A 26,736-nucleotide genomic window follows, 5' to 3' on the forward strand; every position below is an offset into this window, starting at 1 on the left:
ATTTTATTATAATTACATAATTATTTTTAATTTAACAGTTTAAAAATATATCATTATTATAAAAAAAACTAGAGATTACTTTAATATTATTTATTAAAATATATTTTTTTTTGCGAGTTGTGGCATTTGATGTTTTTAATTTAAATAATTATATATATATATATATATATATATATATATATATATATATATATATATATATACAAGTATATTATACAAAATAATATTAAGAATATAAAAGTATATTTATAATTGTATATATTTAACTATAAATATATCATTTTTAATTAGATGAAAAATATTTTTATTATAGTTAATAACTATACAAAATACTTGACTTTTCTGATTTATGCCATCACATTCATGTCACGTATGCCATCATAATCATGTAACAAATGCCATTGATATGCTAGTGTACATCTAAAAATTTACAAATTGTTTTCATACAAATTTAAACTTGATCTTTCTCTTCTGTGAACAAATGATCTCTAGAAGGAGAAATGATAGAACCTTAGCATTAAGCTATCATAACCTTAGAAAGGACAGATGTGTGTGTTTATTACCTGAGCCATGCAGTATAATCTTGGGCTCCTGGGAGCGGAGAGCAAGCCTTGTCACCTCCTCATCCATCGTCTTTATTCTTCATTGGCCACGGCACAACTGACACAACAAACACATACAAGTAATCATTTATTACCAAACACAAAATGACCAGCTATATTTAAATATGAAGAAACCAGTAAATACAGAAGGAAGCCAACATAGCGCTTTCTGAAAAAGGGGATCATAACAATGTGAAAGGCTTCAATAACTAGTTGTCATATTGTAAACATACAATAGGTTTGGAATGGATGTACACTTGATTAGACACACACACACACACACAGAGAGAAAGACATGCATGCAAACAGATAAATATGGAGGCAGAAAGACAGGCAGACTTAGGAATATGACTGATAAATATGAGCAATTATTGACGGACATGCATGTCCCTTATATTTGCACATGACTGCGACAAGATGAGTGACTGAAAAATGAAGGCAACACACCACATGAGCACCAATAAATGCTTGTGCATTAGGTGTGTGTTATATAAAATAATGCAATACATCATAAATAAAACGCAAAATGCATTTAAAGCTTTATGCATGACAGGAAACACATGAAGCTTCATGCAATTTGAGCAGAAAGTGTACCAGCCATAGACTGAAAAAAAAATAGGTAGCAGCGCGCGCCGAAGCTTCCCACCCCCCGCGCGCGGAGAAAAGCAGCGAAGGCTTCCTCGTATTATTTTCAGCACCTGAAACCGGACATAAACATGGCGCCTTGTTGTGGCCATCATTTTTCCCCTTCCACAGAAAACAAAACCCCGCCATTTTGAGGCATAATACACCGCGCGATTAATTCCCACGCATACATATTACACATAAGCGAGCACGCGCTCTCAGCTTTGAAACAAAGGGGCGTTTAGTGTCGCGCGCCTGTGCGTGCATGCAAGAGCATTTATAAACAATAACCCTCCCCCAGTGAACGAGGCCTGAGTGCGGCCTGTGTGAGGCCCGGGGCCCGGCGGCCAATCCGAGGCCTCGCGTCTCCAGCAACATAATGCAACAAAAACGTGCGATTTGAGTGCATAAATCCTGCGTGCGCGTGCAACGAGCTTGCGGGATCAAACTCGCGCGGGCTGATTCACCAGTACATGCGCGCTTACCATAGATCAACGCACGGGGCGGCCTCCAGATTTTCCCCGGGCAGGCAAGGCCGTCGGATTCCCCCAGACTCGGGCAGGGTTGGATCGGGAGTTAGCGGGCGTTGGGCGGGCCGCGGAGTGCGCATGGAGGGCGGAGCTCCACACACACACGCACACGCTTCAGCCCGCAGCTTCTCCACAGCGCGCGACCCGCCGTCGACGCGACACGTCACTGCGCAGAGTCGCAGGAAAACGCGGAAGGCCGATGAATAACCGTTTACCCCGCGAACAGCGACAATTCCCCACTCAAAGTGCATAAACGGACTGTTTAACCTTCACTGACCGACGAATTCATGTTAAAGATGTGCGTTTCAATTGTTTGGCCTTTAAAAGTGCCCACTGGTTGGGTCATCCCATGCACTGCGTTTCTATGCCAGCCCACTGAAGTCTCCAGTTTTAGAGCACATTCAGACACCAAATGTTTGGAAATTTCACCATATTGCTCTCATATTGAAATTTTATAATATTTTGAAATTATAATTTAAATCAGACAACGTTTCTAATTGCTATGTCATCAAGCAACATCTCATGAAAATATAAACAACATGATTTTTCTGATACAAAACAGGGCATTGATTTCATTGATGTCCACTGTAGAAGGCATTAGGACTCTGATCGTGTTTATTAGGCATTTTGGGATACAAAAGTGAATGGTGAAAGTGAAAATTGTATATCAATATTCCTATAAAATATTAGATATTATTATGAAAATGTTGCCAAATATTACTCCCATTACTACACTTATTTTTTCATTACAAGTTGCCCCAAGAACATTAAAATGCAGATTAGATACAGTATTGTATTGAATGGTACCCATTTATGGCCATTTTATACATATAGCAGTAAAAAAATTCCTTATAATATTGCAGTAAAAAAAATAAATGCAGTCCATTTAAAAGTAAAGTAAAATTATATATTAATTTTACTTCCATTATATCTTTCATAACATAGTTGAGAATCACCTTTCTTCGAAGCTAGGTTTAAAAAAAAAACTGAAACGTAAAAATTGATAATTCCCAATTGTAAAAATCTTGTTGTTTTTCCAGGTGTCCACTACAGTGAACATTGCACAACATATGAATACAATATATATATTTTTAAATGTTTTATTTTCTTCCATTTGTTTCTTATGCTATTCTAAACAATGTGACGCATGAAAAAATACTAAATTCAAAAAACAGTTTAGTTAAGTTAATATGTATTAACATTAACATCAATATCAAAACTGAAAAACAGGCCATTTATTATGAAATATCCCTGGTGTTTCATCGTTCTTTTCTCTAATCCTTAATCAAAATGTAGTTTTTTTAGTTTTCAAAACATATTTAGTGAAAAATTAGGTATTGTTTTAAATGTAAGACTATTAGTTTAAATATAATTAGTAATTTTCTGAAAAGGCATGCTTGGTTTGTTGCATGTGGTGAATTTTCATGACGATTACAAAAATGTTACTGTAGTACACCTCCATCTGTTTCTGGGATGGATGTCTTTAGAGGGTGAATATGCATGAAGTATGAAGGTGAAATCAAACAAAAGAGCCCAAATGTTCAAATACAAGTGTTATCATGTCAAATGAAGCCATAATTAATTGCCAATTCAAATTCCCAGAATAATGCACTAATATTTTGTAGTGTATACTTAAATCAAGGCATCTACTAAAGTCTACTAAATGAGCTCGGGTGTCTGGACATCCTCTATATCCAGTTGCTTTGACCAGTTGCACAGTTTCTCAGCCTCTTCCTCCCATTCAGACTCTGATGAGTTTACATCATCTTCAGTCTCAACTAACGGCAGAACTACCTTGATGCCCCATTTCTCAGTGTTCCCGTTCTGTTTCTTCAAGTCATGGTTATTAATGCGGTCCATATGTTCATGTAACACCTGGAAACGAGAGCAACTCAGGTTTGGTCCCACAGAAAACACAAAAACCCTCTCATTTCTGTCATGACAACTCTCTCAACTCACTGAATGACAGTGTTTAGGTAATGGATACAGTATCTAATGTAATTATATCTGAAGCAACTGTAATTGAATCAAAAAATTAAGAGTAATCCTTTACTTTTTCGTGTAAATTACAATTTAATTACTTTGAAAAGGTAAAGGATTACTCTTAATTTTTTAATTACGCAGTAATTAACAACTTAGTAATCCATTAAACCCAACACTGGTGCAGTTTTGGGAGTGTTAAGCACTTGGTCAGCTTGTGTTGTTTTTAAATGTGCTGTAGAAACATGTTGTTTTTGTTGTTGTTATTCACTGCTGAGTAACTCGATTGTGAAATTTACTTGCGATTTCTGACTGAAAATTGTTTCTATTATTTCAGTGTATGGTTGTTGGCATTGAAAGTGATGGGGAACCTTATATGTTTAGTCATATGCAGAAGTCATATCTTACTCTGTGTGTGTCGGTCAGGCTGTAGAGGCGTCTCTTGCGATCCGCATTGATCTGAGCACGAGCGGAGCGGCGTGTCGAGGCCAGAAAACCTCTGCACACATTAAAATAATGTTACAAATATTGCTCTTTAAACATGACATTTGGTTTGTTTGGTATGGAAGCTTGTTTCCGCCTCTGAATAAAAGAAAATAATAATAATTGTGACCTTTTTATCTCACAATTGCGAGATATGAAAAAGTCACATTTGCGAGATAAAGTCGCGAGAAAAAAAGACAGAATTGAGACTTTTTTTCTCGCAATTTTATAACACGTATTTGCGAGTTTATCTCGAGATTCTGACATATTTTCTCAGAACTGTGAGATATAAACTCGCAATTGCGAGTTATCAGGTCAATTCTAAGGAAAAAAGACATAAAAAAGACAAAAAGACTTTTGTCCCCTTAGAATAGTTTATATCTCAAAATTCTGACTTTAAAACACGCAACTGGGACTTTATATCAATCAAATCTGACTTTATGTCTCGTAATTCTGACTTTATATCTCGTAATTCTGACTTTATATCTCGCAATTCTGACTTTATATCTCGTAATTCTGACTTTATATCACGCAATTCTGAGAAATAGATTCAGAATTGTGAGATGAAAAAGTCGCAATTACCTTTTTTATTTTTCATTCTGTGGTAGAAACAAGCTTCCAAAGTTTTCTACGTGAATATACAGTAAAGCATAATTTATTCCTGTGATGAAAGCTGAATGTTCAGCATCATTACTCAGCGTCTTCAGCGTCACATGATCCTTCAGAAATCACTCTAATATGATGATTTGATGCTCAAGAAACATTTTTGATTATTATCAATTTTAAAAACAGCTTAGTTATTTACATTTTTATTTCAGGATTCTTTGATAGAAAGTATGAAAGAAAAGCATTTATCTGAAATGGAAAGATTTCGTAACATTAAACTCTACCATTCAAAAGTTTGGGGTCAGTACGAATTTTTATTTTATTTTTTGAGGGGAAATCAATACTTTTATTCATCAAGGTTTAATTAAACTGATCAAAACTGACAGTAAAAACATTTATAATGTTACAAAAGATTCTATTTCAAATAAACACTTTTTTTTTTCATCAAAGAATCCTGAAAAAAACTGTTTCCAATATTGATAATAATAATAATGTTTCTTGAGCATCAAATCATCATATTAGCGTGATTTATGAAGGCTCATGTGATCATGTAATAATAATAATAATAATAAATAAATAAAAAATAATAAAATAAATAAAAAATAAATAAATTCAGCTTTAATCACAGGAATAAATTGCATTTGAAAGTATATTAAAATAGAAAATAGTTATTTTAAATTGTCATAATATTTGTTTTTTTAATCAAATAAATGCACCCTTGGTGAGCAAGAACATTAAAAATGGTCCTAAACTCTTGAGCGGTGGTGTACAGTACCTGTGCGAGAGCTCCTGTCCGGCACACCCGGGTCTGGACGGCAGGACCGCTCTGAGTCCGCCCGCACTGAACCCGCTCTCTCTACGCCTGAGAGGAACGTCCCGGGACAGCAGCTTCAGAGACATGAAGCGCCAGCCGTTCTCTCTGCCACCGAGACGTGCCGGAAGCTCATCCAGATGGCTGGAGTACTGATGAACACAGAAGCACGATCACTTCACAGAAATGGAGTTTGAAAGAGTCTTAAGGGTGTTTGTCCTCCACCTGCATATAGTCTCTCATGCACATCACGTCCTGTGGCTCAACAGCAGCTTTGTGGATCTCGTCCGCTGAAATCAGATCCATAAATACTCGATTTCCCATCATCCTGCAGGAGTCTGCTGTGGCCTGATGATGTAGACACACGTAATAATGTGCAATAATTACAATGCATTTTTTTTTTTTTTTTGCTCTCATAGAAAATTATGGGAGCCCATTTACACCACAAGGGGAAAATAATCATAATCTGGTAAGTCTTATAATTATGACCATAAATGTCCAAATTATAGCATACAAATTCATAATTATGAGATAAAAAGTCAAAATTATGACTTAAAAGCCACAATTATGAGATAAAAATGTGTCAGTGTCATAATTTTGCCTTTTTAATCTCATTACCCTGAGTGAAATTTTGACAAGTCATAATTATGACTTTTTATCATATAATTTTTTTTACTATTTATGTCTAGAATAAACTAGAATTAAAACTAAAATCATTAAAAAAAATTGTGTTACTTGAACAAAAATAAACATTAACTGGTATAAAGTTTTAATTTAGTTTAACTTGATGTACAAAAAAAATACTAAAAATTTATAAATAAATAAAACATTTAGATAAAAAAAAACAACTAAAAATGACTAACTAAAATGAAACCTACATTTTTATGTAAAAAATATTTGTATTAGATGAAATAAACATTAACTGGAATAAATAGATTATAAATAAATTATTTTAATAGTTGCCAAGGCACCATTTCTCATTTCATTTTAGTTATTTGGTCAATAACTAATAAAAATGGCAAAAACACAAAACAAAATGACTAAAACTTTCCTTAAAAAGTAAAAATTATGACTTAAAAGCCACATAAAATTGTGTCAATGTCATAATTTTGCCTTTTTAATCCCATTATCCTGATTTTGTCAATTTTGACTAATTTTGACAAAAAGTCATAATTATGACTTTTTATTTCATAATTTTGACTTTTCATGTCAGAATTTTGACTATTTATGTCTAGAATAAACTAGAATTAAAACGAAAATCATTAAAAAAACTAAAACATTTTTTGTCACTTGAATAAAATAAACATTAACTGGTATAAAGTTACTGTAAATGCCAACAACTTGCCAAGGCAAAATTGCTTATTTTAGTTTAGTTTAACTTGATGTACAAAAGGAAAAAGAAAAAAAAAACACTAAAAATGAAAACAAAAATGACTAACTAAAATGAAACCTACATTTTTATGTAAAAATATTTTTTATTACATGAAATAAACATTAACTGGAATAAATAGATAATAAATAAATTATTTTAATAGTTGCCAAGGCACCATTTCTCATTTCATTTTGGTTATTTGGTCAATAACTAAAAATGGCAAAAACACAAAACAAAGTGACTAAAACTTTACCTAAAATAAAAATGAAAATGGAGAAAATAACTGATTCAACATGTGAATAAAAACTCTGGTGACCTGGTTGGAGGGAGTGAAGAGGTTGTGTCCGCACAGATGCCGTCGTCCTCCTCCCATGTGGACGATCTTGAACACAACAGACGGAGGAAATCGAGGACCTGCAAACCTGAACACACACACGTGATGGTGACGTTAAAGGAAGACTGGGGCTAGCGGTCACACATTGTATTTGTATTCCAGTAAATATTTCTCAGGGTAGGTTTATTTTTTGAAAGCCAGATGCAAACATTAAAACCCATTGAATATTTGAACACTAGCCTCAGTCTCTTTCTGTCCAGCAGCAAACAAACTGGTTGCAGATATGATTCTGATAAGCGATGGACAGGCAATCTGATGCAAAGTTTGATTTAATTGTTCTATATATGAATAAACAGAATGTTCATATATATATATATATATATATACAAAATAATTCTGCTTAATAAGAGCTTGTACGAAATGCACCTGAACCGTAGCTTGCACTTCAGACAGGGGTCTTTCAGGAGCTCAGCTTCTCTGGGACTGAGCTGAAGCAGAACTGATGAAGCCGGACACTGTTCCTGCACACATACACACACACACACACACACACACAGAGAGAGAGAGAGAGAGAGAGAGAGAGAGAGAGAGAGAGAGAGAGAGAGAGAGAGAGAGAGAGAAACACACACACACAGAGAGAGAGACACACACACACACACACAGACACACATAGACACATACATACACACACACAAATAATAAGAACATTTTACTAAAATAATAACTATTTCAGTCTTCATACTTTCATGTAACTGTCGTTTTTTTATTGCCTTTTTTCCTTATCGCATATTTAAGAAATCATCATGATGTCATTCGAAAACTTAATTTTATCCTGTGTAATTTTACAAAATTTTACAAAATTTACAAAATTTATTTTTTTACAAATTTTACAAAATTTATCCTGTGAAAACCGTTTTGAAATTGGACATTGAGTTAACATGAAAACAATACTTTTTTAAGGATGGTTCACCCTAAAATTATAATGAATTCATCATTTACTCACTCATGGTGTTGTAATGCTGTAAACCCAGCTTTCTTTTATGGACCAAAAGAAGAAGAATAAAAAAATTGTGCATCGGTTATGAAAATTAACCATTGTTTTTATTATAGTACAAATGTAACCATGTGTTTTGGAACACTGAAATATACACATATAATGCAGGAGGACATTTTAAAGGTCTTTTTTTAAAAAGTTTGATGTCGGTCTATTCACTACCATTATATGGCTGAATGCGAGTGGGACATTATTATTATTTACATTTTTCTTTTATGGTTTATTAAAGAAAGAAGGGTTAACAGCATTAGAACAATACAGGGTGAGTAAATGATGACATCATTTTCACTTTAGGGTGAACTAACTGACCCTTAAATCCTTTTAGCAGCTCAACTGTTATCAGCTTCAAATTTAATTAGACATAAGGATTGACTTTAATTTTTTAGAAATTATTCAGTAAAAACGAAAAAATATACTGTTTATATACACGTATACGTCAGGCACTGAACGTGTAATCTCACGGGTGTGATCGCGCGCTTCAAAGGGTTTATTATCAGATGTAAATATATTGTTTTTTGTCTTTTGGAAGCTGCATTTAAATCAATTTGGTAAAAAAAAATAAAAATAAATAAATCCGGTTTGAAGAACTGGCATGACTTACAGCCGAGCGTAGAGTATTGATCAGGAGTCTGAAGAGCCGTCTGTCCCTGAACGATCTCCAGTATGACTGAATTCTTCTGGCACAATTCTCATATTTCTCCAGTCTAAATGCAAATTATGTGTTTTAGAATCGATGTTCTCAAATATTATTTGGCATTTGTGAAGTTTATAAAGTTTAAAATGCCACTCACCTCCCCTCCATAACAATCACACACACACATATGCTGACTGACTGACTCACAGTAAAACTGGCTCTGATGTCTGGCTTTGTTGTCAGACGAGTGCGCGCGCCTGTAATGGTTGCTAGGAAACCAACCTGTTTATAAGTTTTAGCAAAGAGAGGGTGATCAAATCTAAATTTCCAGTGTGAAAACTTTCCTTCTCATACAAACAAAACAATATATATAAATATAGGCGTAAATCATGTATGGAAATGATTAAACCAGTCAAATTATTTGTACTGCAATACGCTTCATGAACACTAGATGGCGGGAAAACGCTGCCAATGACCAAAGTCCCATTACGATACATGTGTAGTCGTTGGAAAATTAAAACATACCGTAATTTACAACAGCCAAGTTTTGAGTCTGACTATTTGGGACGTAAGCTGTGTTGGTGATTTAATCAAAATTGGTGTATGTTTTCATCAAATAAGCTTTAATTATTTAGTCATATTATTAATATAATTATTGACATTTAATCATTATACGTCAACAAACACATTGTTATTTCTCCTTAGCTTGATCACTATTTAACTATGAATATAAAAGAATAATAAAAAACACATAGATTGCAGAAAAATGCAGAGAAAATAAATAAATTCTGAAACGAAGACTTGCACACCGACAAGACACAATGATCATTCATTAACTCTAAATACAAACAAACTGAATACAAACACATAATATATACAGACTTTTATGTTAGATGTTTTCAATCGTGACTGATAGATTTGACAGCACTAAAATAAATGCATACAATCATATTGTATTGAAAATCCTTATTAGAAATTATTTGTAATCTTCGTGATGTTTTATGTATTAATTTGTATACATAAACTCTCGCGCTGTATTTGAGGTGAAGCTGTGAGTGTAGTTATACACTATGAACTGCAGGCGGCGCTGTGCGCGAGAGTCTGATCGCGGCCGCTGAATGGAGCAGCAGAAGAAGAAGAAGAAGACGGGAACATGTACAAGGTGAGAAATAAACTTCAGCCGATCCTTCAGTGTGTGTTCGTGACTTATACACTCATAATGCGTACAACCGTGCGCTATTCACTCTTAAACTCACATGTACTATGAGTTCAGCTCAGTTCAGTTCATTATAAAGATGATCATTTGATTTTTTTAGCTTTAAAGAAGCATTTGAGGACATGATACAAGGACACAGCAAAACAAAATGAACTATTTTACTTGTTTAAATAAATATATTATTGTGTCTAGTATTTTAGGATGATGTGATTCTGTAGAGTGTGTTTATTGCATAAAAACTCTTATTTCGCTTAGTGTTAGATCACATACCGGTCCGGTAGTAAAAGTTCAACTCTCTTTTGGTTTTATTTCCACTGTTTATACTGAAAATATGAGATGACATTAAAGATTATAACACTTTATAGATCTTATATTTTATAGCCGATTTTATCCAAATGTATCAGCCCGTGAAATTGGACACTAGATGGTAATAAAACACCGTTAATTCATAAAAGAAATTAAAAACTTGTGTACAGTGCTAGTAGAAAGTCATCATACCCTGTGAAAAGCTGAGCTTTTGTCATATTACACCCCGTAAAATTAAAATAAATGAATTCTGATTTTTTTTTTTTTAGCTGTACACATTATAACCATCATCAAAGTAACATGAAATAACATTCTGAAATATTCTGGAGGATTATTAAAAATTAAAGGAATAGTTCCTTGGTCTAAATGGTTATTATTTTCTCAAGTTGTTCCAAACCTGTATTGAGTGTCTATGAGAAGATATTTTGAACAATGTTGGACACCAAACAGTTATGGACCCCATTTTCTTCCATAGTATTTTTTTTTCCTACTATGGAAGTCAATGGGGTCCATCAACCTTCTTCAAAATATCTTCTTTTGTGTTCAGCAGAAGAAAGAAATGGACATATTTGGAAAAACTTGAGGGTGAGGAAATTAGCATTTTTGGGTGAACTATCCTTTTAATTTCATACTTAACATTTATCAATTGCAATGGTATTAATTTCTCATATTAATCGTGTTTGCGAAGGGAAAATGAAGTAAACATCAGTCCAGTGAAAAAGTGAAAATCAAGAGACGGCAGAGAGAGTTATGCAGTTTCAGACACTTCAGGGACCTTGAATGTCCTCAAAACAACTGTGTTTTTTGTAAATATGTGTCTGTATGTTATTCCTGCTTAAACAAGAAACATTTTGCATGTGTTGACAGAGAGTACAACCTGGCTGTCTGTAGATAAAGAAGCCGTTGGGTTTATATGGATCAGGAACATGGGGGTTTATATGGATCAGGAAGTTCATTCACGCTCCGTGTTTTGCCCTGATAGGTTGGAGGAGTTGCAGGAGTCTCAGGAACTCTGGGATTGATCTCCGCTTCTGTTCTGGCCGCCGCCGATGACAAACCCAGCACAACTTTGAGTGTAGATGAGGTACTTTTATAGGGTCATATTTTAACCCTAAACTTAACATAACAAATAATGTTTTTTACATATAGAAAAGGAAACTAGAATTGTGTTTTTGTGACCATTAAGATCAAATATTTGAACATCATAGAATTTGTTGTACTGCATTTAATTCGTGCTGATAAAAAAAAAAAGAGTTTTTACTACAGTAATGAAAATAAGTGGAAAATTTTTTTATAATAAGAAGTCAGGATGTATTACGGAAATGGGAATTTGGGGGGAATTTATATTTCTTCAATGCATTTTTTTCTATGCAAAATATAATTTTATATTTTTCCCTTGGACTTTAGGGTGAAATCTGACCCTTTTTTTACATAAGCATAATGAAAACAAAATGTTTGCATTTTCAAGAAAATAAGAGATATTTGAACATCATAGTGACTAAATGAAGTTATTTGGTACTTTCTTTGAAGTGCTGTCAAGGCTTTGTGTATTTATTATAAGTTTTTGTCTATTTTTTTTTTTATTAAACCCTGTTTATAAGAAAAATTCAATAAACCAGTTAAAAAATTAACAATCAAGAGTAAAATGATGCATTAAGGTAATGAGAGAAAATGTGCTTACTTGTCATTAAAATATTGTCAAAATGCAACAAATCGTCAAAAAAATAAAAGAGTTAGTTAATTTCATTGTTTTTCCTTTGACTTTGGGGTGAGATTTGACCCAGATGTTCAGTTTAATGTTAAAGGAGTAGTTCACTTTTTAAAAAAAACTTTCATTTGCTCACCCCCATGTCATCCAAGATGTCCATGTCTTTCTTTCTTCAGTCGAAAAGAAATTAAGGTTTTTGATGAAAACATTCCAGGATTTTCTCCATATAATGGACTTCAATGGGGTCCAAACGGTTCAAGGTCCAAATGAGAGTTTCAGTGCAGCTTCAAAAGGCTTTAAACGACACCAGGTGATGAATAAGGGTCTTATCTAGGACCCTTTGAGTCATGAATCGAAAAAAGATTTGTTAATTTTGATGAACGAGTTCGAACAGGAGAATCACAGAACAGAGAAAGGCGAGCATTTGTGCTTATAAAACTTAAACTTTTTTATTTGTTTTTGAAATGGCCGCTCGTTTTGCTAGATAAGACCCATATTCATCGTCTGGTGTCGTTTAAAGCTCTTTGAAGCTGCACTGAAACTCTCTTTTGGACCTTGAACCGTTTGGACCCCATTGAAGTCCATTATATGCAGAAAATCCTGGAATGTTTTCATCAAGAACCTTCATTTCTTTTCGACTGACGAAAGAAAGACGTGGAAATCTTGGATGACATGGGGGTGAGTAAATTATCAGCAAAAGTTTTTTAAAAGTGAACTACTCCTTTAAGGAAATGATGGTGATTGTAACACACACTCATTGCTGTTTTAGCTGTCTCTCTACACCACGACGGCGCAGAAGATCCAGCATGTGGAGCCGGAGATCGGACCGGTGGAAGAGGGTGTTTCCACACTGAGAAAAATGGCAGAACCTTACGTCACCTGGTGCCAGGTACACACACACACACACACACTCGGTCCTAGCTCTACAACCGCAGAGTGTTGATCTTCTGTCCTGGCCAACACGTTGTGTGTTTCTGGATTGGACTCAGCGGCGTAGACTCATTGCAGCATGTTGGCTAATCTGCTCTGCATGGCTTTTCTATCGCTCCATCTCTTCATTTCATGACAGAATATGTTCCTAATAAATATCTACAACACCAGAAACGCTTTATATGCATGTACAACACTCACACCAGCCAGGATATCTTACAAAATCAAGTCCTGATCAGAAATAATATTATTTCGTTTTTTATTTGGGGATGAAATATTTTTTTTTCCAATAAAAAAAATGTAATGTCACAATGCACAAAATTATTGGTAATATTATTATTCATCTGAATCCTAAGTCTGGATGCTGTATTTTTTAATGGTGATTAATCGCATACAAAATAAAAGTTTGTGTTTACATAATATATGTGGGTGCACTGTGTGTATAATTATTTTATATATATATATAAATACACACACATGCTTGTATATATTTAAGAAATATTTTCATGTATATAGATTTATATATAATTTATATTATATATAAATATAAATATTTTATATATAAATAATATTTTTTTTCTTAAATATACACGCATGTGTGTGTGTTTTTATATATATATACACAAAATAATTATACACACAGTGCACCCACATATATTAAGTAAACACAAACTTTTATTTTGGATGTGATTAATCGCCATTAATCATTTGACAGCCCTAGTATTTTTCTCTTCCTGCTTTTGATTGTTTGATGAAATGAGATTCAAACGTGTTTAACTCAACTAAAATAATCTATTGCACTCATACTAGATAATTATATCAGTAGAAAAAGAAATACATAAAATCTAATTGACTAATAATTCTGTCTTGCCTAATTGATTTGACATTTCTAAACACTCGAAATTCACTTTTTGGTTTTATTTTTGGTGTCTGAATTGTGAATTAGAGCTGCATTCTATAATATTTCTGTGCATTTAAAAACTTTTAATTTCTTAGACATAGAAAAAACACTTTTTTGTACGTTTCTTCTTCAGAAGTCAATTGTGATTTTACAGAAAACAGACCTCGAAGGAATGTCTCGGGTCAAAGGTTGAGCTCCATGGACTGCATCTGTGACCTTTTGTCCATTACTACAGAGAATAATAATAATAATAATCCCTCTGTTTGTAAAAACAAGCAAAAATCATGTGTACAGTAATGCATAGCATACACAAGATCATATAACCAGTAATGTTCATCAGAGAATTATTTGTTTTTACGAACAGATATAGACAGTTCAGATTATTTTCTCTGCTAATCTACATCATGTCTCAGATGTTTACATAAAAATGTTTCACTAGTTTCTGAATGTTAAGAGATAAATTAAAGAATTCAGCTCTGTCTTTACACGATGATTTATACTCATTTGGTTCCTCTTCATTGCGGTTGTGATTTTCCTGGTTTCTGGTGGTCTGATCCGCGTCCAGCAAACGGCCAGCTCGGCCAAACACACAGTCCAGGTACCCATGAGCCCTTGCACACGCCGCTCGCAGATCTGCCTGTGTCCCAATAGCTTTATAACTTGGTTATGTGACAAAAATAAAGCGTGTCGCCACCATTTCTAATAATACAGTAGTCAACATTAACCCTTTCATCATCAAAGTTATTCATGAGTTTTGAAGAATACCTGTTTTGACCACTTCATATGTTGACTTCTTTATTATTAGAAATAGTTGGCAGTATTAAGTGTTGTAAACTTCAATTCATTTCCAAACATTAGCCATTGTGTTTTTGCATACCTACATTTGTCTTTATAGATGAAAGAAAGTATCAAAGTCAATTGCATCAACAACGGCTGTTTTTAAACCCTCTCGCTTTTGCACTTGTTCAGACAAAGCCTCGTTCCAGTCGGTGTTTCGCCTCGGGATAATCCTAAATCATGCATTTACAACATTTTCTAATTTACCTTTTCAGCATAAATCATGCCATTTTAATCTATCGACTAGTGATATACAAGTACAAACTTTATTATATGAAGATTTTAGGCTGATTAAGCGCATGTCTAGTCTTGAGCTCTTTATGAACCTATTATTTCAATTCAGTTGATAGTCATGCATTTATATAGTTCCTTCACAAAGTCAAACTTAAATGCGTTTAAATTCATAATGTTTTTCATAATATTTCGCTTAACAGACAAGTGAATCCATGCATCCCAATTCGCCTACTTACACTACGCCTTAAAATCATGTACTCTTGTTATAAAGAAAAAGTAAATACTTTTGAGTGTGTAGCAGAAGAGTTATCACCATCACGTCATAAAATAAATGCCCTGTCGTATAGTTATGTCCTGCCAATCATATTCTCACCGTTAGACATTTCATTTCATTTCCTCCTGTATTGGACAAAAGAAGTAGCACTTTGATATGCCAGTCACGGGTCTTTAAAAAACAATAATTAAATGAAGAAACGTACTTTCATAAAAGTTCATGTTGAAGGTGAAATATAACACGGATAATATTAAATAAATAGTTTTATCAGGTTAAATGTTGATTATTAGTCGGTCAAACCCCTTCTACTTAACTTAACCATCACATCTGCCATGTTTGTAGTTTTTAAACACTTTTACTCGTATTTGTAGTTCTGAACCGAATCCTCCTCAAAGCACAATGGTATATAAATATATTTATATAGCGCTTTTCACAATACAGATTGTATCAAAGCTATATATATTATCAAAGCTATATCTAAAGCTATATATATAAAACTATATATATTTATATAGTGCTTTTCACAATACAGATTGTATCAAAGCTATATATATTATCAAAGCTATATCAAAAGCTATATATATAAAACTATATATATAAATATATATATAAATATATATATTTATATAGCGCTTTTCACAATACAGATTGTATCAAAGCTATATATATTATCAAAGCTATATATATAAAACCATCAAAGCTAGATATATAAATAAAGCTATATATATATATATATATATATATATATATATATACTGTATATATTTATATAGCACTTTTCACAATACAGATTGTATCAAAGCTATATATTTTATCAAAGCTATATCAAAAGCTAAATATATAAAACTATCAAAGCTAGATATATAAAGCCATATATATTTATATAGCGCTTTTCACAATATAGATTGTATCAAAGCTATATATATTATCGAAGCTATATCTAAAGCTATATATAAAGCTATATATATTTATATAGTGCTTTTCACAATACAGATTGTATCAAAGCTATATATATATTATCAAAGCTATATCAAAAGCTATATATATAAAACTATCAAAGCTATATATATAAAACTATATATATATAAATATATATATTTATATAGCGCTTTTCACAATACAGATTGTATCAAAGCTTTATATAATATCAAAGCTATATCTAAAGCTATATATATAAAACTATATATATATAAATATATATATTTATATAGCGCTTTTCACAATACAGATTGTATCAAAGCTATATATATTATCAAAGGTATATATATATAAAACCATCAAGCTAGATATATAAAGCTATATATATATATATATATATATATAGCACTTTTCACAATACAGATTGTATCAAAGCTATATATATTATCAAAGCTATATATATAAAACCATCAAGCTAGATATATAAAAATCTATATATATATATATATATATATATATATATAGCACTTTTCACAATACAGATTGTATCAAAGCTATATATTTTATCAAAGCTATATCAAAAGCTATATATATAAAACTATCAAAGCTAGATATATAAAGCCATATATATTTATATAGCGCTTTTCACAATACAGATTGTATCAAAGCTATATATATTATCAAAGCTATATCTAAAGCTATATAAAGCTATATATATTTATATAGTGCTTTTCACAATACAGATTGTATCAAAGCTATATATATTATCAAAGCTATATCAAAAGCTATATATATAAAACCATCAAAGCTAGATATATAAAGCTATATATATTTATATAGCACTTTTCACAATACAGATTGTATCAAAGCTATATATTTTATCAAAGCTATATCAAAAGCTAAATATATAAAACTATCAAAGCTAGATATATAAAGCCATATATATTTATATAGCGCTTTTCACAATATAGATTGTATCAAAGCTATATATATTATCGAAGCTATATCTAAAGCTATATATAAAGCTATATATATTTATATAGTGCTTTTCACAATACAGATTGTATCAAAGCTATATATATATTATCAAAGCTATATCAAAAGCTATATATATAAAACTATCAAAGCTATATATATAAAACTATATATATATAAATATATATATTTATATAGCGCTTTTCACAATACAGATTGTATCAAAGCTTTATATAATATCAAAGCTATATCTAAAGCTATATATATAAAACTATATATATATAAATATATATATTTATATAGCGCTTTTCACAATACAGATTGTATCAAAGCTATATATATTATCAAAGCTATATATATATAAAACCATCAAGCTAGATATATAAAGCTATATATATATATATATATATATATATAGCACTTTTCACAATACAGATTGTATCAAAGCTATATATATTATCAAAGCTATATATATAAAACCATCAAGCTAGATATATAAAAATCTATATATATATATATATATATATATAGCACTTTTCACAATACAGATTGTATCAAAGCTATATATTTTATCAAAGCTATATCAAAAGCTATATATATAAAACTATCAAAGCTAGATATATAAAGCCATATATATTTATATAGCGCTTTTCACAATACAGATTGTATCAAAGCTATATATATTATCAAAGCTATATCTAAAGCTATATAAAGCTATATATATTTATATAGTGCTTTTCACAATACAGATTGTATCAAAGCTATATATATTATCAAAGCTATATCAAAAGCTATATATATAAAACCATCAAAGCTAGATATATAAAGCTATATATATTTATATAGCACTTTTCACAATACAGATTGTATCAAAGCTATATCAAAAGCTATATATATAAAACTATCAAAGCTAGATATATAAAGCTATATATATTTATATAGCGCTTTTCACAATACAGATTGTATCAAAGCAACAGGCCTCTGACAGTGCAGGACATTCAGAAAGGACATCCTCTGCTTTTACAGCTGGACAGTGTGTGAATAAAGAATGTCCACTAACATCACAAAGTGTAAAATATATCATGATGATGAAATCCATCATGTCAGTCAGAGAACTGCAGACACTGCACTTTACAGCAGCTGATAAAGCGTTTGACTCGCTGCCAGTCTCGCCCTCTATTCTGCACAGTTTGTCCGGTAACCTGCAAATACACAGGTTTAAAATCAAAACTATTTAGATAGATAATGACAAACTACTATTCAAAAGTCTGCAGAATTTTTATAATGCTTTTGAAAGAAGTATATTATGCTCACCAAAGCTGCATTTCATTAAATATACAGTAAAAAGAAACCATAATATGTATTCCTGTGATCAAAGCAGCCATCTTCAGTGTCACATGATGCTTCAGAAATGGCATTAAACACACTGACTCACGTTCTGAAAGCAGAACGCTTTAAATAAGTGAGATTTTGCTGAATTTAATTGAACATGTCAGCATGTTGACCTCGCCGTACCCAATGTGTGACTCTCTCTTTGTCTGACCAATTGTGCACAGCAGGACCTGTTTGAAAACAGTCATTGTTTTTGCAATCCCATTTGGTAAAGCCACATTAAATCACACATTAGAATATGTCTGAAGGTGTTACATTCATATTATTTGCTTAAAACAATTCAATTTCGACAATATTTCATAAACAAGCACACAATTCAGTGTTATTTTAGTATGACATAGTATTATAGTATTCATTCATTTTTTTTAATTCATTAATATTCAACCTAATTTCCTTTTAGTTTATTTGAATTATGAATAATTTCACTTTAATTACTCATATTTAGCTTTATTTATTTAATCGTTTTATTTTTAGTAATTGTAGTGTTTCAAAATTTCTTATTCTAATTTTAAACTTTATTTTTTTCAGCTTTATTTCATTTAACTAATATATGTGAACAATAACATTTGCCCACATATAAATTCTAAGGAAATCTCCAAAGCGTTCTGTCATTATTTTCCATTTTGTTTAATTAATAATTAGCATTTAATAGTTGTCCTGGGTTAGCTCAAGTGTGCATGTTTATACATCTATATTCTCTTAGAGCACAGACTATCTGATAAGATATAGACTCTCGGTTATGCATTATGGGTTTATGGCTTCTGATAAAGATCTGCCCAGCAGGAGCATTTAGCATAATTTAAAACATAAAGTACAGTAATAAACCTTTTGGACTGTCATTATGTCATATTTGAAAGCCTTTATATATATAGTGCATTATAAAGGTTATCATAATGTACGTTATAATGCATTATTTCCTTTCATAGATAATTGCAATGCATTCGAATATTTGCAGATTCCTTGTCACACCTGAAATTAGTTGTCTGTCATGCATATTAATACTTTCTAAAGGTGTAGCAATGAATTGATAAGTATTTTATAATGCATTATAACTTCATTATTTTTAATGCATTAAATATGACTTATAATGCATGCATTACAAGGCATAATTAATGCATTGGAAATACTATATATAAAGGGTTTAAATCAACCATTCATCTTACTTGCTTTGGAAAAAATATACTTGCTGCTTTGTTTTCAATGAAAGTGAAAGCGGTCATGCTTTTCTCGTGATCTACAGTCAGGCTAGATATTTTCTCACGGTGTGGCATTGCATTTCACAGTGATTCTAATAAAGTAAAATGATTTTTGGATTGTGTAACAGTGTAAAGAGTAGCATTCTGTTTTTGCGTTGGCTCTCAGGGCGTCTACGGGACGGTGAAACCCAAGGTTGACGGCACTGTACGGTTTGGGCAGAGTAAGCAAACGCTTTCCTACATGAACACAAATAACTTTTTCAATGAACTTGCATCAGTTAAGTGAATCTTTCCAGACAGTTATGCCTACTTGAAGAACCCTCCGCCGGAGTTTTACCCCAGAGCCGGAATCATCGGCTTCGCCGGGATCCTGGGCCTTTTCCTTGGAAGAGGTAGTGAAACTTTTACTGATGCATTTCTGCTTTTCATTAAAGACACCAAAACCTGAACTGACCTAAAACGTCTATTTGTCATCTTGCATCCACTGAGATTTCAAATATACAACATTCTTTCATAAGTTTAGCGTCGGGAAAATTTATAATGTTTTTAAAAGAAGTCTCTTCTGCGTTTATTTGATCAAAAAAATACATTAGAAATTGTGAAATATTATTACAACTCACTCATACCTGTTTGTTATTTGGATGCATTTAAAAATATAATGCATTCCTGTGATTTTCACTCACATGATCCAGAAATCATGATAATATGAGGATTTGCTGCTTAAAGGAGTAGTTCACTTTTGAAAAAACTTTTGCTGATAATTTACTCACCCCCATGTCATCCGAGATGTCCATGTCTTTCTTTCTTCAGTCGAAAAGAAATTTAGGTTTTTGATGAAAACATTCCAGGATTTTTCTCCATATAATGGACTTCAATGGGAACCGGATGGTTCAAGGTCCAAAAGATAGTGTTAATAACAGTTTCAGATGCAGCTTCAAATGTCTTTAAACGATATCAGACGATGAATAAGGGTCTTATCATGCGAAACGATCGGTTATTTCAAAACTTATTCCAAAAATGTAACTTTTCTAAGGACAAATGCTAGCCTTGCTCTATTCTGTGAGGCGCGTTTGCAACGTCACGTATTACGTAATTACGTTCAAAAGGTCACGGGCGACGTAGCCGAAAGTACAGAGTCAGTGTTTACAAGTTGAACGCATAGGTTGAACGTGCAACAAACACCGTTTACAAAAAAAGGAATTAAAAGGAAAAACAACGATGTCGGACGATTTTGATTCTGTATTTCCGGCTACGTCGCCCGTGACCTTTTGAACGTAATTACGTATTACGTGACGTTACAAACGCCCCTCAGAGAATATAGCAAAGGCTAGCATTTGCCCTTAGAAAAGTTACATTTTTGGAATAAGTTTTGAAATATCAGATCGTTTCGCATGATAAGACCCTTATTCATCGTCTGGTGTCGTTTAAAGACATTTGAAGCTGCATTTGAAACTGTTATTAACACTATCTTTTGGACCTTGAACCGTTTGGTTCCCATTGAAGTCCATTATATGGAGAAAAATCCTGGAATGTTTTCATCAAAAACCTGAATTTCTTTTCGACTGAAGAAAGAAAGACATGGACATCTTGGATGACATGGGGGTGAGGAAATTATCAGCAAAAGTTTTTTCAAAAGTGAACTAATCCTTTAAGAAGCATTTCTGGTTATTATAAATGTTGAGCTGCTTCATATTTGTGATGCATTTTGCTTTCAGAATTATTTGTTTTCTAATCCTACACATTTAATCTGTCCTATTCGTTTCTTTTGAAAATAAGTGAATAAAATCTGACTTTTGCACTGGAAGGCTCGAGACTGAAGAGACTGGTCTACCCTACTGGTCTAATGGCTGTGGGAGCTTCCATGTATTATCCACAAGAGGCAGTGACCATCGCAAAGGTAGGCGCGTCTCCAGTTCCCGTGTGCCGTCTATTTTTATTGGCTGTAGGGTCGTGAGATGTTATCATGTGGGACCTCAAATCAAGAGGAGGAAAAGGGTGAGGCGAGGTTACGATCCGTAACTTTCCACCAAAACAGCAGCTGAAACACATTCCTAACAACTCCCAAGGACACAGGCTGAAGCTCACGCTGGGATGTGCATCAACACTGCGGTTATTATCAGCCGCTTGTGTGTTTTGATAGTCACTAACATGGTCTTCGCAGTGGAAAGTGGTGTGAACCTCTCTCGCTATCTCTCGCCGTCACACACGACCTGCTGAATCCCTGTCAACACACATCATGGCACGAGCCAGCGCTTTCATATTATATTAGAAGCTCTCTAAAGGGCAGTTTCGGCGCTGCGTGTCCTCGTCCTGTCAGATATGCTGATAGATACGTCCTGAACAGCCAGCGGGGTCACTGGTTAAAAACATTAAACAGCCCAAAATAGGCCGATTTCACCCCGATGACCCTCAGGTCACCACGTACGGTTATTGCATACACCAGTTTGCTACACTACTACACCATCCGGCCCCAAAATGCATTGCACTTTCTTCATTGATGGCCATTCAAACGTGGCCTAATATTTGGACTAGCACCATTTTTGCGAGTAATTTGAGATCTGTCATTCTGTGCAACAACGGCGAAAATCTTACTTAGCAATTTTGACTTGTTTTCCAGTACCTAAACATTCTGAAATCAAGACAAATTTACATCAGATATTTTATTTTTCTGAAAAATGTATCAAGTGAGTTTTTGCTTTATATAGGTCTGTGTGAGGTATTTTTCTATATGTGGTCAGAAAAATACACTTAATCGAAAGGGGGGAGGGAATTTTTCTGGACCCCATTGGCTGTTTTTTTCCCTCCGTTTTAAGCAAAAACTATATTTTGTTAGACTATAATTTTCCAGAAAACAAGACGCAATGTGTTATTTTGATTCTCTAGTAAAAGCATATTGATTTTAAGGTTTAGATGTGCTGGAAAACAAGACAAATGTCATTCAAAAGTCACTTTTAAAAGTGAATGAAATACACAGACTTACTTGTTGACACTGTTACTTTGAGTTAACATGTCTTTGTCTTATATATATATATATATATATATATATATATATTAGGGCTGTGCAAAAATTAATTGCGATTAATCGCATCCAAAATAAAAGTCTGTGTTTACATAATATATTTGTGTGTGCTGTATATAATTATTTTGTATATATAAATACCTATGCATGCATGTATATATTTAAGAATTATTTGCGCTTAAATTCTGTATATATATATAAATACATAATCTATATTATATAAATATTTTATATATGAATAACACATTTTATTAAATACATACATGCATGTGTGTGTATTTATATATACAAAATAATTATATACAGCACACACAAATATTTTATGTAAACACAGACTTTTATTTTGGATGCGATTAATCGCAATTAATTTTTGCACAGCCCTAATATATATATATATATATATATATATATATATATACTAGATATATATATAGATATGGATGTATATAGATAGATATAGATATATATTAGGGCTGTCAAATCGCGATTAATCGCATTCAAAATAAAATTTTGTGTTTTGTGGGTGCACTGTGTATAAGTATTTTGTATGTATATATATATATATATATATATATATAAATGCACACACATGCATGTATATTTAAGAAAAATAAATATTTATATATTAAATATATATATATATATATATAATATAAATTATATATAAATCTATATACAGTATATGCATGGAAATATTTCTTAAATATATACAAGCATGTGTCTGTATTTATATATATATATAAAATAATTATACACAGTGCACCCACATATATTATGTAAACACAAACTTTTATTTTGAATACGATTAATCATTTGACAGCCCTAATATAGATAGATAGATAGATAGATAGATAGATAGATAGATAGATAGATAGATAGATAGATAGATAGATAGATAGATAGATAGATAGATAGATACAAATAAAATACAGTAGTCTACATTTAACTTTTTAATCAAAGTTATACATATTGAACAATACCGTTCTTGTCTTAGTACAAACATTGACTACTGCACTATTTTTCCCAGCAATGCATCACATTAAGACCAGTTTCCCGAAAGCTATGACCAGTTGTATAATCCTCCAATAACATCAGGGCATTCAGCAGTTTAAACACACACAATACATCTACTGAAAGTGACGTGTGTGAATGACTCTTTACACTGAAGTGATTGTTTCTAATCTTCCCACGACACAGAGCACAGGAGACTCCGTATACGACCTGGCGCTTCAGGTTTATGTTTCTGTGGAGAAGCTGATCAGAAACACACCGGCGTCAAAGAAGGCGAGTTTGTCTATTCCTTTTTACGCGTTTTAATTAGTTCATGCATTCCCTGGGAATGGAAGTGACTTGGCATTTCTAGAGGAACGTTGTACAGTGTGTGTGAGCTGCAGATATTGTGACACTGAGCTTTCACTTTGCTTTGTCTTTTAATAGGATCAAGCGGAAAAGACTTCCAGCGGGGAGACCAAAGCTTAGGTACAAAACATTATAAACAGCGTGGAAACACAACACAGCTGCACAGAATTTATTCGACAACATTTATGAAGTCACATCAAGCCCTTTTCCATATTGCGTTGAGAATTCTTGACACATAAAACATGTTAAATGGTAATAAAATTGCCAGATTACCTTATTAAGTGAGTGTCCACCACTAAAATCCACTATGGCAAGCCGTTTTAGCTTTTATTCATTTCCAGGATATGAATTCTTGATATGTACAATTACATTTTTTGATTTCAACAATTTAATTGCTGATATCTGTAATTGTATTTTCACTAGTGAAATGTCACCATAGGCTGCCATTCAAAATCAATTGTTGATTTTGCTAGTAGAAATATCATTTTTGATATCAATAATTACATTGTTACTAGTTGAAATGTTTATTCTTGATATCAACAATTAAATTGTTACTAGTAAAAATTGTCATTTTTGATATCTGAAAATGTATTTCTGATATCAATATTATTTCAGATATCTAAAATGAATGGCTTTCTTACTAGTAACAATCACATTCATGATATCAGAAATTAACATTGTCACTAGTAAAAATTGAATTATTGATATGAAAAATGAACATTGTTAATAGTAGCAATTCAATAGTGGATATCAAGAATAGACATTTCAACTAGTAACAATTGAATTATTGATATCAAAAATAAAGGTTTTTACTAGTAATAATTGTATTTCTGATATGTGAAATTGGAATTTTAACTAGTAAGAAATCAATTATTGATATCAACAATTGGTTTTGAATGGCAGCCAATGGTGACATTTCACTAGTGAAAATACAATTGTTGATGTGAACAATTAAATTGTTGATTGATTTCAAAAAATGTAATTGTTCATATCAAGAATTGAATTGTTGGTATCAAGAATTCATATCCTGGAAATGAATAAAAGCTAAAACGGCTTCTGGCCACTTTTGCACTTCCGTGATTTTTAGTGAATGTTTGAAATCAGTTTACACAGGTGTAGAGAATCACATTAACAACATCATCCAATCACATACTAACACAATACATTCTTTGTCCTCTTTAAATGTTTTGCTTTAAAGGGATAGTCCACCCAAAAATGAAAACGTTGTCATTTACTCACCCCCAAACCTTTATGAGTGTCTTTACAAAAGCTGTTTTAGAGGAGATTAGTTCTCAATAGTAGGAAAAATAACACTATTGAAGTCAACTGTTTGATTACCAACATTCTTCAAAAAGTTTTATTTTGGGTGAACTATCCCTTTAACTGTTTTATTGAAAATAAATGCTAATATTTTGCTCTCTAATGTAATGACATTCAGGCATCTTTAACCCTAATACCGTATTCTGGACAAATGTGGGGAAAATAGTTTTGATTTATTTTTTAAAAATACTTCCCTTGATCTGAGCGGTACAAGACTTGGCTACTTTTCCTAAGTTTGCCTCCTGAACACACAATTTTTTTTTTGGACTTAATTCTACAATGTTAAGTGGGTGAAAAAAACTCCTTAATCTTGTATTTGGGTCAAAAATGGGCATCCATAGAAATGAATGGGAAAAACCATCATTTAGAGCAGTCTAAAATGACAGCAAAGTCACTTCATCTTTAGGTTTTAGCTCTAAGAACTGATTGGAATGATATTTTAATGTAGTTAAAAAAAAATTAAAAATAAAACATAAAAATAAGCATAATTTACATAGAAAATATGGTACTTTTCGAAGTAAATAAATTCAAAAAATACCCCCAAAATAAAATAAAACACCATAAATGGACAGACAAAACTTTATCGAAGACAGTGATATAACATTTATAATAAATAAAAAGTCCTCTGTGCCCACATTTGTCCATAATTACTGGATTAAGGGCTATAAAGTGAATACGGTTTAAGGGCTACGTGTGTTTTGTTATTCACATGACTTTCCCTTGCTGTGTGTGTTTATAGGTACATAATCAACTCTCAGGTTTGTTGTGGTAAAGCAGAGATGAGATCTCCGTCGTTCGCTCACTTTTATGACATACTTTTGCACTAGCCACTTCCTCTTTCATCTGAGAGGTGTTAGTGGTCTGTCTGGAACGTTTTTAACTACTGGGATTGTGTTAAATGCACTGGTGTACCTAAATAAATTATATATATACACACACAGAGTGTGATGTGATTTATGACAAGTGTATACATCTATAGTTCAAGAGGAAACATGTTTGGGGTTAGCATGTTGTTTGAGTCGGAACACTCTGAACTTCCTCTTTCCACGCAAACATGAAAATGAAACTGCAAATGGAAGCAACAAAACAACCTCTAAACTGGTTTCGTCTTGATTATAACA

The 26,736-nt window shown here is 32.4% G+C and overlaps 3 protein-coding genes across 5 annotated transcripts in view; 1 reads left to right on the forward strand and 2 right to left on the reverse strand.

Annotated features, from left to right (window-relative positions):
* LOC120471721 (zinc finger Y-chromosomal protein 1) overlaps nt 1-2,097 on the reverse strand; it is a 17,034-nt gene extending 14,937 nt beyond the window's left edge. Inside the window, exons 1-2 of one of the 2 annotated variants that reach the window (XM_039661621.2) lie at nt 1,712-2,097; nt 564-660 (exon numbers count right to left, since the gene is read on the reverse strand). In XM_039661621.2, the coding sequence (XP_039517555.2) occupies nt 564-630 (67 nt within the window). In that variant the 5' untranslated portion in view covers nt 631-660; nt 1,712-2,097. Of the gene's footprint in view, nt 1-563; nt 661-1,300; nt 1,593-1,711 lie in introns of those variants that run through there. The other variant, XM_089130636.1, reaches the window with a different exon arrangement.
* Nucleotides 2,098-3,316: 1,219 nt separating this feature from the next.
* c4hxorf58 (chromosome 4 CXorf58 homolog) lies at nt 3,317-9,249 on the reverse strand. Its single transcript, XM_039661606.2, has 8 exons — nt 9,188-9,249; nt 8,998-9,100; nt 7,769-7,863; nt 7,325-7,430; nt 5,862-5,984; nt 5,601-5,788; nt 4,145-4,235; nt 3,317-3,631 (listed from the first exon to the last, which is right to left on the reverse strand). The coding sequence occupies exons 1-8, from the start codon at nt 9,196-9,198 to the stop codon at nt 3,416-3,418; spliced, it is 933 nt and encodes a 310-aa protein (XP_039517540.2). The 5' UTR covers nt 9,199-9,249; the 3' UTR covers nt 3,317-3,415.
* An 858-nt stretch (nt 9,250-10,107) lies between these two features.
* Nucleotides 10,108-26,553, forward strand: apooa (apolipoprotein O, a). Of its 2 annotated transcripts, XM_039661477.2 has the most exons (10): nt 10,108-10,192; nt 11,535-11,636; nt 13,030-13,149; nt 14,657-14,689; nt 20,084-20,138; nt 20,214-20,309; nt 21,723-21,814; nt 24,134-24,220; nt 24,374-24,415; nt 26,355-26,553. In XM_039661477.2, the coding sequence occupies exons 1-9, from the start codon at nt 10,184-10,186 to the stop codon at nt 24,413-24,415; spliced, it is 636 nt and encodes a 211-aa protein (XP_039517411.1). In that variant the 5' UTR covers nt 10,108-10,183; the 3' UTR covers nt 26,355-26,553. The 2 variants fall into 2 exon arrangements, with proteins under 2 accessions (XP_039517411.1, XP_039517412.1); XM_039661478.2 differs by lacking the exon at nt 14,657-14,689.
* Nucleotides 26,554-26,736: the final 183 nt, after the last annotated feature.

This window comes from Pimephales promelas, chromosome 4 (assembly GCF_988280905.1).
Source record: "Pimephales promelas chromosome 4, fPimPro1.hap1.1, whole genome shotgun sequence".
Classification (NCBI taxonomy): domain Eukaryota; kingdom Metazoa; phylum Chordata; class Actinopteri; order Cypriniformes; family Leuciscidae; genus Pimephales; species Pimephales promelas.